Genomic DNA, 16819 nt, shown 5'->3' on the forward strand with positions numbered 1-16819 from the left:
GGACGGGGCGGGCGGGGCGGGGCGGGGCGGGCGCCGCCTGCCGGGGAGGACAGCGCCGTCTCGGTCCGCCTGGGCGCCAGGGGGCGCGCTCTCCGCCGCGGGCCGCGCGGTGCCGCCCCGGGGTGGTCCCCGGCCCGTTCCCGGCGGACGCGATGGCGCGGATCACGCTGGAGGACCTGGAGCGGCTGGGCGAGGAGCCCGACGGGGACGGCAGCGACAACGAAGACGACGCGGAGGGGGAGGCACGGCTGTTCGCGCACTGGGAGGCCGTGGCCAGCACGCACCGAGTGAGCCTGCCCCGAGGTGAGCCTCACGCCGGGCCTGCCGAGGCTGTCACGGCACGGACCGGGACTCCTTCTGCGCCGCGGCCGGGGCGAGCCTCGTCTCTCGTGTGCTTTGCCTTGCAGACATGGCAGGCCCGATCGCCCAGATGGCCCGGCACAGGCACGCTCGCGAGCCCGTGCCGTACGTGTCCCTGTCGCAGCACGGGAAGGTGAGGCCCGACCCTCTCCGCACAGCGCTGCCCGCCCGCCGTGGGGCCGCCGCCGGCCCGGGGCCATGGAGGAGCCTCTCCCCGGCGGGGAAGGGCCTCGTGTGGGCGGGCGCGCTCCAGCCTCGCCGGGCCTCCTGCAGCACCGCGGGGTTCCGGGATGGCGCCTCTGGATCGGTGCAGTATTCCGGCATTTCTGCACCTCCTCCTGCGTAGAGTAATGGCAATGCTCAGCTTCCCGGCTTTTATTTTAAAATCGGACAAGTCGTGCTGCTTTCTCTGGTCTTCTGACTTCCATCTGCCTCCTTTAGCAGCCTGTCCTCTTGCTGGGGTGGGCACATCTAAGAAAGTGAACTTTCAGTTCAGAGCCTGCTCTCTGCCGTTCTCCCAACACCTTGTTGCATAGCTCGAAGTCCCGCTGGCTTTGTGTTTGTGCTGGTTGTGTTCGCTGGTTGAGCTGGAGAATTCAGCTGGCACAAGATAAAGATGTGTCTGTGGGGAACACAGAGCCTGTGACCCTGGCTGTCAGATGAGAGCATTTGTAGTTATTTGTCTCAACCACCAAGCCAAACATGGTGTCTTTTGCCTGAAGATCTTCTCTTTGTGCTGTCTATGTTGCACACTTACTTTCATCTCTTGCACATAAGGGTGCTTCTGTGCTTTGAGAAGTAACTGCTTGTCAGACTGGTTCTTGTGTCTCTGCAGGCCTAGCTGGGCTTTCTACCAAGAAGACATCTGTCAATTGTCCTCTATATGAGTAGTGGTTAACCAATTTCTTCTGGGCTGAGATCCAGCACTCCCTGTAAAACATGTCTGAGCATGTGGCTTGTGCAGCTTGGAACTGGGGCTTCACCACACTCCCTCTTTCCGTGTTCTGGATCCCAGGGACTTAATCTGGCCTTTTCTCTGCCTGTGCCAGTCCCAGGCAGGAACAGGGCCCCAAGACTTTGTGGGAACTGAAGAGCTTTTGTTGTTGTTGGCATCCCATCTGTGCCTGAGGAGGATTCTTGCAGTGTGAGGCTGAGTGAGAAGAGCCATGGCCTGACATCAGCGCCCCGGGGACTTTGGAGCTGGGGCTCTTGGGGACACGTTTGCCAGGCTCAGGCAGATCAGTAGGATTCGGTTGCTTTTCCTGATTCCTGCTTTTCCTATCAGTGCTACAAGCCCTCATCCTCTTGGAGGCAAGTGAATTATTATGCCACCTACAGCACTGTGCCCTGTCAGCACTCAGCCCCCAGCTCAGTTCGGGCTCAGTTCCCCAGCTCACATTGCAGGGACCTGTTGCTGCTGTGTCTGCATGAAGCATCTTCCTTGTTTCTTTTGGACAAGTGTCATCCAGAGTGGTGGTGCTCAGTGGAAGGATCAGGCTGTGGCACAGCCAGGTGCTGTGACTTCACTGGGTTGATTCCTTTATTGCAGGTGATATGGCAGATGGAGTAGAGGGATTGGTGATTTCCCTGCTTGGAAAATGCTCTTGCTCTGCTCTGCTTTGCTTGGTGGGACAATGGCAGGCATGGCCCCAGCTAGAGAGGGAATGCCCACAGTGTTTTGGGGCGCTCTTCTTACTGGCATCCCACTGATGCACACAAGCAGGCCTGCTGCTTTTCTTCTGCCTTTAGTTTGGCTTTCAGGGTAGACACCTGACTTGGGTGGAGGCACAGGGAGGCTGCACCCAGTGCTGAGTCTTGTCACAGCTTCCTGTCTCCATCACTGCCAGCACAGCTGTGGAAACAAGAGGTTTGGGAAGATGCCTTGAGCTCCGTGGGACAGGGTTGTCTCATGACCACTTTGATCTGGATGAAGAACAGGCTCAGAGTAGGAGGACAGGTGCTGGCTACAACTTCCCAGTGCCTGTTTGGGTTACCTGTGCTCACAGACGTGCCAGGAGCTGACTCATGAACATACCCAGATGCAATTTCCCCTTGCCCCCCTTCTGTGTCAGGTTTGTTCAGAATACTGGACAATAGAGGTTTGGACTCCTGCCACCGAATTCCACAGCTGGAATTGGGTTCATGTCTCTTCTTCCTCCTGTCACTTCTTAGTATGGGAGAAGGATCTGAGGAGTTTTATTCCAGTCTTGTCAACTCTTCTGGGTGCTAGAGCTCTTCGGCTGGGTAGGGAGGGATGTTTCTGTTATCCTCTGTGCATGCAGTGTTCCAGGGAAAAGGCACTGCACCTGAGAACACCATCAGCCTTACTGGAGGCCTTTGGGTGCCTGGAATCAGGAACATCCTTGTGAGTAGGCCGGACCGAAGAGGAACTGGAAGTCCTGTGCCCCTTGCTGAGGATGTGCTGCATTCCTTGTGCATGCCAGGAGCCTCCAGACCCCCTTGCACCCTGTCCCTTGTCTGTGCCTCCCCTTTTGCTGACTCCTGCTGACCTTTGCCCAGCACCCATGCGTGCCCTTGTCTGAGGTGCGTGTGATGCCAGCTGCCCTCACCTTCTTTGTCCTGCTCTGCCAACCACTGCCTAGCCGGGGCTCTCCTTGGGCAGGCTTGTGTCTCCCCGCTTCTTGCCTGTCAGTGTTGGTTTCCCAGCCAGCTGCTGCAGTGTTTTCAGCGTGCCCCACCCTGACCTGCCTTGTCTGTGGCCTGTTGCAGTGCGAAGAGGCGGCCTACGAGGAGCGGCGGTACCCGGCGGGGAAGTGGGCCTGTGTCACCATGGGGGAGCCCATGTATGAGCAGAGCATCTCCCTGAGCTTCATGAAGCTCATGCGCTACATCTGCAAGGAGAACTCTGTAGGTGTGTGCAGGCAGGGGCTGGCAGAGTGCACAGAGGGAAAGGCTTTGCCATTATCCATCTGGAGTGGGGAGGAGGGCTGCTGCTGCTGCTGCTGCTGCTAACAACACGCCTGTCTCACTGCCTGCCTGCCTCTTTCCAGGTTGCCATCTGGGCATGACAGTCCCAGTGCTCAACGAAATCCACCTGACCAAGGAGGAGACCGAGCTGGAGCATGAGGTGCTAACTGCCTATTATCTCCCAGGAGCATTCCAGCAAAACCCCCCTGTTCCCATGGACCCCGAAATCCACATCACCGAGAGGGCACCGCTCCGGGTTATAACCAGGTGACCCTAGCATCAGAGGTGTTGTCTCAGCTCAGCAGAGATGTACAAATTCCCTGCGTGGCTGCTGTGGTTCGTTAGGCACAGGGATGGGAGCTCTGGCCATGCCAGCATGCTGGCTTTGTTGTTTACACTGTTCCCTTTGCTGCTGCTGCAGGGTTTTCTATGGGATGACCACTGAGGAGACGATTCTGAGGGAGATCAATATTTTCTGGGAGCTCCTGGGCCCCAGGGAGGGGGTGCTGAGGGGAACCTACATCGTGGCTTCCTACGAGAACCCCAGCGTCCCCCAGCGCCGCAATGAGATCTGGTTCATCTGCCAGCCCGAGTGAGGCCCCTGCACCACTGCACCCGCTGCAGGTGGCACTTCTGACCCAAAGGAGACAGAGCACATCCCACTCTTCACCCACACCATGAGAGACTGAGAGACTGTGGGGTGGCTTTCCAGCCTGCCCTGCAAGGGTCCTGCCAGGGGAAATCCTGCCTGGCCTGCGCTTCGCCTGCCCCCACAGCTGAGGCTGGAGCTGGCACCAAAGGCGACCTCTAGAGCAAGCTCTGGATGGGAAGCACGTGGTGGGGGCTCATTAAGGCAGTGACCTGTGGGCCTGTGTGATGTGCTGGCCTGACCTGCACTGGGCTTGCAGAGCTGGGCCAGGGTGGGTCCAGTGGTGGGCAGCATCACAAGGTGGTGGTGTCGAGAAGGTGAATGACTGTGTGCAATATGTGGGGCTCAGTGTGGCCTCTGGCCTGCTTCCTGTGAGAATGGCTGCCTGTCCTGAACAGAGCCACTGAAATGCTGCTACAGAGACAGTTGTGTTCAGAGGGGAAAAGGGCTTGAATTCAGGTGTGAATCCTGAATGTTTCCTGCTGGGGTGGTTCTCTTTGGACTGTTGGGTGCCTCCCTGGCTGTCACTCACCATTCCTCAGCCAGGACTAGGGCGCTGGCAGCCTTTGTCCATCTTTTGTGGGTGCTGTTTGCAGGCCTGCTGTGAGCTGAGAGGGGTGGGTCCAGAGAGAGCAGGAGCGGCACCACCGTGTGTTGGGTTGTGCATTGGTTAGTGAGTTTCACATCCATGAATGCCATCATGCTTTCCTGGGGGAAGCTGGCAGTGCCAACAGTCAATAAACCCAGTTCAAACCACTGCAGCTGCAGATCACTGATGGTGTGGATGGGGGCTGGCTGGGTTGGCTTGGGAAGAGCCTTGCTGTCTCTTTTCTGGAGATGCTCTAGGCTGCAAAGCTGTGGCTCTAATTAGCCCAGGTTCCAGCTACACTCCCTCTGCATTACTGCACAGGCTGCTTCTGTTGCTGCTGCAAGAAGTGTGGGCACACTCTCCTCCCTGCAGGTAAGGTGGTTTGTCTGTTGGATGGGGTGTGCCTCGTTTTTCCCTGGTGCAGAAGTTGGATCCTGTGGCTGTACTCCACATGGGCACCTGACCTTTGGGGTGAGAATTCAAAATGCAGCTGCATGTCCTGCTGGTTGGCTGCAGGAACTGGTGCACTCCTGCAGGAATGTGCTCAGCAGGCTTGGTGTGGAGAGATCTTAACTGCTTCTGACACAGTTCCCAATGAGTTTTCTCACGCTGTGTGCCTTGCTGCCTGCACAAACTCCAGCTCTGGCCCTTTGTCTCTGTGCTGCAACCGGGGGGTAGGAGTGGCTGGAAGGCCTGGCTCCCTCTGTGGTCTCCCTGCCCAGCAGCACAGGTGGCTTCTGCCACTCCTCTCTCTCCAGTCAGGCGCTGCTCACTGTCCCCTCTGGCTGTGGGGAGCCTGGATACCCAGCCCGTGGCTGTGGGAAGAGTGGGGCTGAGCATGATACACCCTTCTCTGTAAGGGAGCCTGAGGCAGAGTCTGGGTGAGCACAGCAAGGCAGACAGTGGTTCCCTGGCTACCCTGTGATGCAGATCTTGTTCCTGGGGCACTAAAGGCATTATGGATCCCGGAGATGCACTCACAGCCTGCAGCACTGATGTGGCAAGTGCTCCTTGGAGAAGTCATGATACCTGGATCAGTAGTGCTTAGCTCACTTTCGCTCCTGGGGAAAGAAAGAATTCCCTGAAGCTGGGGTCAGGTGGCTCGGTATCAGTGGAAGAACAAAGTCTGCTAGTGTGTGGGACAGAGACCCTTTCTCTTATCAGCTGCTTTGCTTGCCCCGAGCTTGCAGGTGGAAGTAAAACTTCCTTTCTTACAGAGTGTTGAATAGGCTACCACTTCCTCTGAAGCTGCTTGGTCCCCAACCAAAACCAGAACAGCTTTTGGTGGCAGAAGGTGGTGGCTTTCCTGTGAGAGGGGACTGGTCTGTGGTTACTGGCAGAGTTCCACAGCTGCATGCCCTGTGGGAGCAGCTCTGTGGGGGCTTTGGTGCAGCACCAACCAGGCTGGTGCAGCCACGCAGGGCAGCAAGCACACTCCAATCCTGTGCCACAGGTTTTGCTGAGTAAAGGCTCCAGCATCCTCTGTGATGCATCCTGCAGTGCTGAGGGCCATGTCTGATGGCTCATCTTCCACACAGTACCAAAACCAGTATTTTGGAGGCTCAACAAACCAGCCGGAAAGCTGCTGTTCAGAGTGACAGCTGCCAGAGCCGGTGGTGCAGGGCTGCAGCAGGTTTCACCAGAGGCACTGGCTCGGGCAGAGAGGCTCCAGTGTGGGCCATGCAGATGGACAGACAGCTCTTGCTGCTCGGGTCCTGCAGAGGAGCAACGAGGAGCGGCAGCGTGCTGTACACCGGGACTGTGCCCAGCCTCTGCCCGTAGCAGGGTGCTCCTGGCTCCTCGCTGCCCCGGTGCCTTTGTAGGGTCATTCACAGCGGTGCAGACCGGGATCCGCCATCAGTTTAACAAACAGCGCGGCTACAAGGAGCCCCCGGGCGGGAGGGGAGCGGCGTCGCCTCCTCGCAGCTCGGGGCATCGGGAGCGCTGGCAGGAGCATGGGAGGGTACCGGGGGTACGGAGGAGCGCGGCGCGGCCTCCCCGCCCCGGGCCGGCGGGGCTCTGCTCTGCGGGGGATGGCGCCAGCGAGCCCCGAGCCTCGAGCACCGCGACGGAGGCATGGGGGGCCGAGCCGGGAGCTGCCTGGGGGACCCCGCTCCTCCCGACCCCGCCCGGTTTCCGGTGGCCGCCCCTCCTCCGGAACCCCTCCCGGCGGCGGCGGGCGGGGCGGCGGCGGCATGGCTGGGGTCCGGCGGGCACGCTGACCGGCGCGGGGGATGGCGGCGGCGCGGAGGATGGCGGCGGTGCGGGCACTGCTGGTGCTGGGTGAGTGCGGGCCGGGACAGCCCCCGCAGCCTCCCCCGGGCAGGGACCGCGGGTCCCGGCGGCGGGGCGGGGGCGGCGGAGCTTCGCGCCTCCGCTCCACTCCGTGCCTGGGCCGGCGGGCGGGGGTCCACGGCCGGCCCCGGGGCGGGTGAAGGTGGAGCGGCCGTGTCCGGGGCCGAGCCTCCGGTGGTCCGCGCCCCCCCGGCTTCCCGTGAGCCCTGCGGCGATGGGGCCCGCTGGTCCCACTCGGGCGCGGAGCGGGGGCTGCTGGGGCCCCGTCTGTTCCCGGTGCGGGCCGGCCGCGCCCCCGGCCCGCCAGCCCCGCCGTGCTGCGGGAGCTGCCGGGGCGCCTCGCCCGGCTCTCCTTCCCCGGCGTGCGCCGGCTCGCCCTGCCCGCCCGCCCGCTCCGAAGGGGGAGCGTCGTGCCGAAATCCACGGGGATGCAAATACGCCAGGCATTTGCCGGCTGGAGACGGCGAACGGGGCGGGCCGGGAAGGGTCCCGGAGACCCCTGGAGCGGGGCTCGGCTCCGACGCGCGCCCCGCCGGCCCCGGGGGCAGGGCTGACACCGGGCAGGCTGCGCGGAGCGGCGCGGGGTTTTTCCTGTGAATTCTGCTCAGATCGGACTCCCGAGGAAAAACAGCGGGCCCGCGGTGAGCTGCCACCCGTGGAGATGGAGATTGACCTGCCGGCCGCCGAGGGGTTTTTGTCCCTTGCTGAGCGCATCTGGATGAGCGCTCTGCCCCGCCCCCCGTGCCGCTCACTCTTCCTGCCCGATCCCAGCTCCGCGGCCCCTTGGTTCTCCTGGCTGCTGCTGCTTTTCACAGTGTAACTGCAGGGCCTGAGCTCTCCTCCTCTTGCTCTGCCCCGTGGTGTTTCTCCCCACTGCCCTCCCCGCACCATTTTCCATGTCTGAGGAGCCCAAGGTCTTGGCTGTGCGTGAGAGCCGCAGGGGCTGTGAGCTGTGTTCCAGCCCGGCTTTGAAGGGCCCCACGGCTGCCCCGTGCCACATCACCTCGTTTCTTCACTTAGGAACCCTGGCAGTCGCTGTGTGCAGTCCCTTCTGTCCCACGGCGCACAGTTGTAGAGTTTGCTTTGCAGTTTGTGCTGTAAAATCAAGAGCAATCTTAGTTTAGCACCTGGGTGGAATATTGCCTCGGAGGGAAAGATATCTGCTGGGCTGCTGCCCGCCCATATCTGGAGCCGTGGCTGAGCCCTGCTGCCAGGCGGCAAGTATTGTCCAATTTACAGCTGATAAGCAGGGAAAAGCAGCACTTACTTAGCTGATTAGCGCCGTGATTGCCATCCGCCTTGGCAGCCTCTGGGAAGGCTGTTCTGGCGGAGGAGTGCCTGCTCTGGATTGAAGTGGAAGGGCCCTTTGGAGCTGCCACAGCGGTCACCTGTGTGCCGGGATGCCACCACTGGCAGCTGGGATGTGCAGCCCTGCCTGTGAGGGCTGTGTGCTGCCTCTCCTGCCACTCTGCAGTCGCTGGAGTTTCTGTGCTGCTCCAATCCTTGTTTCTCTTGCTGAGCAGGATCACATCCTACAGCACTGGGGGTGACATGCAGCTGTCCAGCTCGCAGACACTGAAAAATCTCAGGTGCCATTAGTGTAGCCAAAACGTGCAGTTTGATGTGTAGCTTTTACAGGCTGCTGGTAAGTTTTGTAGGCTGCAGGGCATTGTCTCTCTGCCTGCGGATGGAGTTTGGAAAGAGCACTGTGGAAAGACCTGGGAGGTGTGGAGTATCCGTGCCTCACACAGGTCCTTTGCCATGTATGTGTTCCAGCAGTGCTCAGTGCCTGGGCTGCTGCTCCCTCTTCCTCCACTTCCATTGTTCATGAAGCTGTGATCTTTCTGGCAGTGGCACTGCAGCGTGCCAGATGTGTGCTGACTTCTGCTGGAACATGTGGTTGAAATGCTAGCAGAGGAAATATTTGCTGAGTCAACTTTCCTTTCAAGCCAAAAAAAAAAAAAAAAAAAGCCCCAAAACCAAAAGGTCTATTTTGTTCTGGAAATGCCTCGATGTCCTGTGTTGTGCTGTGTGTTTCTGTATGGCAGTGCTTTTCTTGTGCTTCCTAGCAAGGCTGGCCTTAAAGAAGAAAATTTATGAGACCAGGAATGATCTGATTCCCCTTGGGACTTGGCTGTGTGCAGACAGTGCTCAGGGCAGGCTGGAACCTCAAAGTGCCAGGAGCTTCAAAGTATGGCAACTCCATAGTCCTGGCCATAGGCACTTTGTCTGCACAGTGGGCTCCAGAATCGCTGGGAGGGGGTCTGTCGTGTTTAAAGATCCCTTGAAGATGTGTTCTGAGCTCTTAATCGACCTGGAATGAGACCATCTTCTAAAGGCAGATGGGTAGATGTTTGAACTGCAGCAAGCACCGGTGTTTAGTTGCCTGCTGGGTGATGAATGTTCGTGTTCCCTCCCAGTCTGCTGAATCCCTCTTGTTCAAGAGATGTGGGGGAATGGCAGCTCACATCTGCTAATCGCTCAGGTGCTAGGTCTCACCTTGTTTGGCCAAAGGCTGCATCCAAGCAGATAGGTGTGTGTGTCCTGGGAGGGCAGGCTACACTTCCTCTGAAGGAATGGAGGGAAGAAGGTGGGAAAGGGGTAGGAAGAGTCTCACCTTGAGGCAGTGGGCAAGAACATGAGGGCCAGTTTGGCTGTGAGTGATAAGGCACTTCAAAGGGATCTGAAAGCTGTGGGGTCTGGTTACAGGTATTTACTGGAGGATCTTTACACTAATATTTTTCTTGCCTTCGTTTCAATTCATCTGCTATTTAAGTTGCAAAGATCAAAGCTGTATTCCAGCAAGCACACGTGGACTAAAGTAAATAGCAGGACCTAGTACACCTCTTCCCAGTGAATAAACACTCTTTCCTCTCTGAACATTTTCAAGCATACCTCTCAGGCCTGGAATGCAAAGTATTTCACATTAGCAGTGGGTGTTTCCACTGCTTTCGATATTTGGGAACTTGGAACAAATGCTTATTTAGAAGTGGACAGACCTGGGTACAAACGTGCTCTTTGTGAAGGCAGTTGCTGCTGTGGTGTTTGGAGGGAAATTCCCCTGGGATTGGAGGACATGCAATTGTTTGTGCAGACCCCAAGGAACAGTTCTCATTCTCCTGGCATGAAATGTTGGTCTCAGGGGCTGGGACAGGCAGCTCTTTGGAGGCCTGGAGGGCAGCAGGGCTAGCAAGATGCTTGGCAGATGCACAGGAACATTCCTCTTGGTGAGGTTTAAGTTGCACAGGGTGTTAGCTTTGGGTTTGGTGGGGTTTGCAAAGGCTGTGAACCAGCACAGTGGATTTTGCTGTGTAAGGGAAAGAGGCAGCCCCACCTTTGGCATGGCAGTACCTGCTGGAGAAGGCTGATAGTGTCTGAGGTGGCAGAAGGGCAACTGCAGTGTCTTCCACCTTTACAAGAAAGGAACCATGTCTGTGAGAAGAAGAGGAAGAGAGATGGAGAAATGATAATTTGGCAGCTGGTAACGTGTTGTTTTCTGGGCTCAGTGTGTTTCAGCATGGCAGAGGTGCCAAGGTGGATGGCCTGATTCCATTTCTTACTCCTTGCCTGGAAGATATTGGGAGGTGGCATCCCAGAGCTACTTAAAAATACTTTAAGTTTGTTGGAAGAACAGATATTGTATTTCACAGAGGGGTTAAAGGGCTGAGCTGTGCCTCCAGCATACCTTGTATGCTGCCTTGCCTGAAAAAAGCAATCACGCTGCTGGACACAGAAGGGTTTGTTCTCTGGGGGAGACCTGATGAGGAAGGAGGCAGGATGCTGAAGGTTTTCAGGCTTCTCATGTGGCTGCTGCTAGAGCAGTGGCCATTCCCTGGGCTCTGCCATGGTGTGGGGGCTCTGCACATGGGTCACATCTTGTTCCTGATGTCCGTGTGAGCTTTCAGCAGCCCAGAAATGCTGGGCTCTGGTTTCAGGGAGGCTCTTCAGAGGGAGTTGCTTGTAAGGTCAGGGGCCCTGGGCTCTTGTAGAAACTTTTTTGCTTCCTTCATAATGCTGACACTGCTGAACCACAGCATATGGAGGCAAGCACACAGATTTTTGATTCTGGAGGATGTGGCCTGTTCAGAGTCCTGCAATTCCACCTCCTTCATGCTACCAGACCCTGTCAGGATCTGCTGTGCTGATGAGCTGTCAGCTTTCCCCTTTTTCTTGCCTGCCACAGTGGCTGCTTTCCTGCACTGCTGTTGGGTGTTAGAGGAAGGAGCAGTGTCAGGTCACCCCTGAAGGGACACAGGACCAGCAAATCCACCTTTGCATTGCAAGGGGAGCTGTTGACTTTGCCATTTGGTTTAGAGTGGACAGCTGGTGTGCCTAAAAAAGGCCCAGACTGGAGGAAGGATCATCTTTGTGCAGAAGACCATCTCCTGTTTCAGTCTTCCTGTGCCTTCTGAATAAGCAAGCAGTAGGAAGGAAAAAAGCTTGCAAGACATAAATGGATGTGTGTTGGTTTGGGAGCTAGACCAGAGTCTTATTTTGCAGGAGGCACACAGGTGTCTGTAGTGCCAAGGAGTGAAGAGCTGGAGGAACAATTGTTCAGGGAAATGGGTGAAGAAGAAGAGTGAAGGCTTCTGGAAATGGTGAAGAAGAAAAGTGAAGGCTGACTGTAGTGAAGCTCCTGTAGGCTCTTGAGGTTGGAGGCACATTCAGTGTTTTAAGCAGCTGCAACTCTCCAGGTTCAGGCTCTGGATCCAGGTGCTGCTTAAATAGAGGCTGAATAGGTTTGTCCAGCATTTCCTATTGTCTCTGCCTTCTTTGGCACGGGACAGCACAGTGAGGATGAACCCGTGCCACCCAGTCACGGCAAGGACTCCATTTCTGGTCATTCCTTTGTTCCAGGGAAATAGTTGGCAGTCAGCACTGTTCTGTGTTTACCTGTGTCTCCTTTTAATCTGTGCAGCTCTTGCTGAGTAGCTGTGGAAGATCTTCAAGCCAAAACACAAGTGGTCTTTGTTTTAAAGCATCAATTTGTGTTGGCAGCCAGGTCTGCAGTGCATGTGCTTTTCATTGACTGCTGCTTCGGCTCAGTTTCTCACTCCTGCCAGCTCTTTTTTAAACTTAATACAGAAATGTTTTTCCTGAGCTTAAAAGGCTGACCTGTGCAGTACTTCCAGTCTTAACTTAAGCCTGGTCTTTTCCAGGGAAGCAGTCTCTGTCTGGTCACAGAATAGGTTCCTTACCTGTGCTTTGAGAGGTGACTAATGCACGCTGTCTGATCAGCAAAGAGAGAGGCAAGGGGGGACTTCAGAGGGGTTTGCAAGTTTCTGAAAGCCTGAGCTGTGTGCCTGGGATGAGCAGTTTCAGTGTGCCTGCTCAGCTCTGCCTTTCCCCAAGCCTGCTTGTTTAGCAGTTTGGGAAAGTTGATGGGTGGGCGCTATTTTGATACTCTTTGCAGACTGTTACCGCCTGGGGCTGCTCCTTTTATTTGATCAGCTTTCAAAAATCCATCCTCTATTCTCTCATTTTGACCTCCTGAAATTGTTCTGCAAGGGGGCCTCTTTTGAGAATGCATTCTAATCCTTAAAAATTGTAAGTGCCATCCAGGGCAAGGCCTGTGTTGTAATTACAACATTTCTGCTGGAAGTGAAGAGATGAATGCTGAGGTGTTCAGGTGCCTCCGAGAGCAGAACAGAAACTGAGTCCAACTGCAGAATTTAGGATTAACAGTGAGGAGCACTTGTGAACATACAGATTGTGTGTCAGGGAGGAGGCATGGCTGGTTTTAGGTGGTGATTCCTCCTGTGAGATGCTGCTTGGCAGTGGGATACCAGTGGTGTGTCTCCCCCTTGTCAGATTAGGCTCTGACTGGAATGCAGCAGGCAGGGATCTGGCACCTGTGAACTGGAGCATGCACAGGGCCCCTGAGCATCCATGAATTGGATCCACCACTGTCAGGTGGTCTGCACCTCTGGGAGGTTGGGATGGCTTGGGTTGATGGTTATTGTGCAGGATGATGAATGAAGAAGACTGACAGCAGCAGATTCCTGTCTGGAAGGTGGTGTGACACATTTGATTGCAGGGCATGAGCCGTCCCTCTCTGGAAAGCAAGGTGTTTCAGGCTGGGAGAAAGCAATGGGCTGCTGCCTGTGCTGGGACCCAGGGCAGAAAGGGGCTGGGGTTTGAGTGAGGATTACAAGGCTGTTTGTATTTCAGCCCCTGCCTGACCTGTGTTCAGTTCCTGGGTGAGAGCAGTGTCTGTGAGCGCTGGGCTCAGACCTTGGTGCTAACGCCTGAGATGTTTGTAGCTCTAAGATAACAAGGCTTTGTAACTTTTCCTCTCCTGTGATGCTGTTGTGAAACGAGGTTTGTCCCAGCAGCAGGATTTCACATTTTGGTGCAGCTCAGGCCACCCTGAGGAGCAGCCAGGACTGCACCCTCCTGCTGTTGATTTGGGCAGTTGACTCTGTCCTCTGTCACTCCAGAGCAAAGCCAGACAGGTCTGTCCCCAGAGCCATGGCATGTGGAGGCCAGGTCCCCTTCTGGCTGCAGAGGGGAGGCTCTGTGTGCCTCTGGGTGGGAAAGGGGGGCTGTCCTTTCTGTGAGTGATGCTGGCACAAGATAGGCACGGTATTGCTTAAGACATGCTGTAAATTCTCTCCTCCTTGCAGTTGCTCATTGGCTTCTTTGGGAGCACAAAGGAAGCCTTTGATTCAAACCATGCAGTGGCTGTCCAAATGGTTAAGGGCAGGACAAGCTGCTGCTTGCAAGTGCCTTTATTGCTGCACTGCAGCGTGCCTTGGTGTGTGTCCTGGCTCTGCTGTGGCACGGAGCTGCTCCATCCTGCTGAGCCTGGATCTCTGAGAACCATTCATTGGAGAGAAGATTGTGGATTTTGTCTTTCCTAAGAAAGACAAGACCAGAGAGAATAAAATCTTGGAGGGTGCCACAAAAGGCAGTGCATCCAGTTCTCCTTAACCATTCATGGGAGCATGGATGGGTTTGGGCTGCTGAGATCAAATTGTGCAGTTGCCTTTGCAGAGGGACCAGCACCACAAGTCTCTTTCAGCAGTGGCAAGAATTGTACAAATTGTCTGGGAAGAAAAGAATCCAAAGCTTCTCATGAGTTACTTGATGTTCTTTGTTCCTGTCCATCCATATGGGCTGCTGCAAACACCATGAGCCTGGCACACACCTGGCAGGTGCTGTGGGGCTGCCAGTTCCTGGGCTGGGACTCTTCCTGCAGCAGTGAGATCTTGCTCTGTGGTCATTCTTTCCTCCAGCCAGGTTCAAGCAGTTCTTTGTCCACCACATTCCAAGCAAAAGCTGAGTGACAAAGGCAACACATCTGATTTTTTTTCCATCTTCTGAGTTTACTCCTGCTGGCTCTCCTGCATGTTGTGTGAGTGGAGGAGCTGCTTGCCAGCACTCACCCTTCTGCCCCTGCCCTGTCTCTATTTGCTGCCTTTTTCTGGCTCAAATGCAGCTGTTCCTTTTCCAGCTGTGCCTCCCATCTCCCGCTCTTCCTGATTCCTCTTCTGCATGCAGACCTGCCATGGCTTGCCACACGCCCCCTTCTCAGACTCTGCTGCTTGGTTTCTCTCCAGTGCCTGCCTCTGGGCACTGCTGCTCTCCCAGGTGTGGCTGTGGCTTCCTCCTGCCATCCTGAGATTGCCTTTGTCTCCCTGAGCCTTTCCTCCAGTTCACAGCAGGTGATGGGAAATCAGGGCAGGGCTGCTGAGATGTTCAGCTGGTCCTTGGAAATCACGAGACTTTCTGCGTAAGGATTCTTCTGCTCAGCTGTAGAAAAGTCTCAAAGCCACGTGGCCTGAAGCAGAAAGCATTAATCTGAATGGTTAACATTTGGGCAAGGAAATAACAAAAGGCTGTCATCCTGGGCATGCTTCACCATCATGTTTTGTTTCTGTGGCCTTGCTGGGATTTTGGCCTGCCTCTCACTGGCTGCAGATGCATTCCCGCAGACAAAGGCCTGCCGTGGATTTGGTGGAGCAATCCATTATCCCTGTGTTGCTGAGTGGCCTCACTGGGCAGCAGGCACCTGCTTTGAGCTGCCCAGGACCTGCTTGCTGAGTGTCTGCTGCCACTGTTTGTGTCCTTCCGTGCCATTTGGTTGCTTAGGGTGCCCAGGTACTCTTTGTGCTGGTGGCTTTGTACTGATACTCTTACTGACTGTCCAGTAAGAGCTATTTGTCCTGCAGGTGTATTGGAAATCAGCTTTTCTGCTGCAAGGGAGAAAAGCACTTATTTTTCAAGGAGATCTGGTTAGGAGGAATTTCTGTCTCAGTGAGTGTGATATAGCCAAGCTTATCTTTAATTTGACACGGGGGTCTTTGCATTAGATTTATATGTAGCAAACATTCTGCCTAGTTATTGATTTGTAAAATATTCCAGAAAGTGCCCTGCTGCGTAGTCTTCCCACTCAGGGACTTTTTTCCATTTTTAGCTGGGATAATGTAGCAATGTCTCATAGAGAAGCTACCTCTTAATTAATATTGCATGAGCAGAAGAAATATTAGCTTCTCCATCTGCTTTCCTATTTTTGTGGCTTTTAATATAGATTCATAAATGGCTTTAATGAAAATAAACAAGGAACTGTTCTTTTCTGTGCCCTCTTTGCTTCCAGAGGTGATGGTGCAGGTCCAGCCTCCCTGGTGATGTTTTTCCCAGGAGGTGAGTCCTGGCCAACAGCACAGTTGTAAATGATGGCTGTGAGATGGGGCTGATCTTCAGCTTTCTAGCAATGCAAAGAGGAGGATCTGGGAGAAATCTGCAGGACAGAGCTGGAGACAGATACGGGGAGTTGTGGGTGGTGCTTTGTAGCCAGAAGGAAGCCAGTGGCACATGGATGGAGATGGACGTGCAGTGCACAGCAGGCAGTGTTCATGAACCAGCGTTCCTGAATCACTCTGAGGGTTGGCACAGAATCCCTGTGAACCCAGCAGGGAGCCCTGGGCAGCCAGTCTATCCTGCTGAAGCTTCAGAGGCAGCCAGAGCTCAAACCCCAACCTTGCAGAGCCCATTTCAGGTGTCTCCTCAGCGCCTTTTCACAGCAATTTTTACTTTACAGCACTGTGGTGGCTGCTAGGAAAGGTGATTCCCTCTCCTGGGAGCTTCTTTCCTTGCTGTAGGAGGGGAGCAAGCAGGTTTTTACCTTTGGTCATCCAAATGGTGAGGCAAGATGCTCCAGTGAGAGAGAGACCCACAGTGCAGCAGTGCTCCATGGGGAGCCCAGCAGTGGGGTTGCCCCATTCTGGTGTTGTGTGGTGGCATTTCCCAGCCTCCAGGAGTTCCCCCTGTTCCTGGGAAGGCAGAGTGGCTGGGTGGGCTGTGCAGAGGCAGCAGCAGGAAGGAGCACACAACTGAACCCCTGCAGCAGTTGCCAGAGCATGGGTGTCATTTTCAAGAGCATGGCACTGCATGAACCATTTCTCCCATGAGCTGTAAGCTGTCTGCAGAGCTTGGCCAGCTGGATCTTCATGGCAAATCCATCTGAGTATCCACAGGCACAGAACTAAGGGAAACTTAGCTGTAAATATACTGACATGACCTGGAGAGAGATTTAAAATATTTATCCTAGAGCAGAGCTTGGGATATAAATAAGCTCCCTGTCTGTTTCCCTGCACGCAAGGCTCAGAAGTGCAGCTGTCCCTTTGTCCCCAGCTCACAGAGTCTTGCTTGGGACCAGCAAGTTGCTTATGGGTGGGCTTGAAGTCCATGCAGATGGTGTAAACATGGAGCTGCCACCAAAATGGAGAGGGTATTTGCAGTGGTGTAGATGGGAATTTTTGACTGCAGCTTTGTCCCTGCTGGCTCTGCTCTGTAGCTCTCGGGGTGTTTGTGGGGTTTGCTGCTGAACCATGTGCTGCGTGAGGTTGTAACCCTCTCACCTGGCCCCCTGAGCAAGCAGGATTTGCAGGATGTCCAGACAAGCACAGCCAGAGGGAAGCACAAGTTTGGGTGGTACTGGGGGTGTTTTCCTCCTTCCAGTGGGTTTGGTAGCAGCACGCAGAGAAGCAGCTCAC

General features: G+C 55.4%; 2 protein-coding genes across 3 annotated transcripts in view; both read left to right on the top strand.

Moving 5' to 3' along the window:
- Nucleotides 1-57: 57 nt before the first annotated feature.
- Nucleotides 58-4693, top strand: LOC102066490 (heme-binding protein 1). Its single transcript, XM_005488459.4, has 5 exons — nt 58-303; nt 408-493; nt 3091-3232; nt 3372-3555; nt 3710-4693. Exons 1-5 carry the CDS (start codon nt 153-155, stop codon nt 3882-3884), a joined length of 738 nt encoding a protein of 245 aa, XP_005488516.1. The 5' UTR covers nt 58-152; the 3' UTR covers nt 3885-4693.
- Nucleotides 4694-6650: 1957 nt separating this feature from the next.
- Nucleotides 6651-16819, top strand: part of PTK7 (protein tyrosine kinase 7 (inactive)) — a 34252-nt gene continuing 24083 nt past the window's right edge. For both annotated transcript variants that reach the window (XM_014268156.3, XM_005488461.4), the window contains exon 1: nt 6651-6809. In XM_014268156.3, coding sequence (XP_014123631.1) covers nt 6761-6809 — 49 coding nt within the window. In that variant the 5' untranslated portion in view covers nt 6651-6760. The remainder of the gene's footprint in view (nt 6810-16819) is intronic.

Source organism: Zonotrichia albicollis, chromosome 3 (genome assembly GCF_047830755.1).
Source record: "Zonotrichia albicollis isolate bZonAlb1 chromosome 3, bZonAlb1.hap1, whole genome shotgun sequence".
Classification (NCBI taxonomy): Eukaryota; Metazoa; Chordata; class Aves; order Passeriformes; family Passerellidae; genus Zonotrichia; species Zonotrichia albicollis.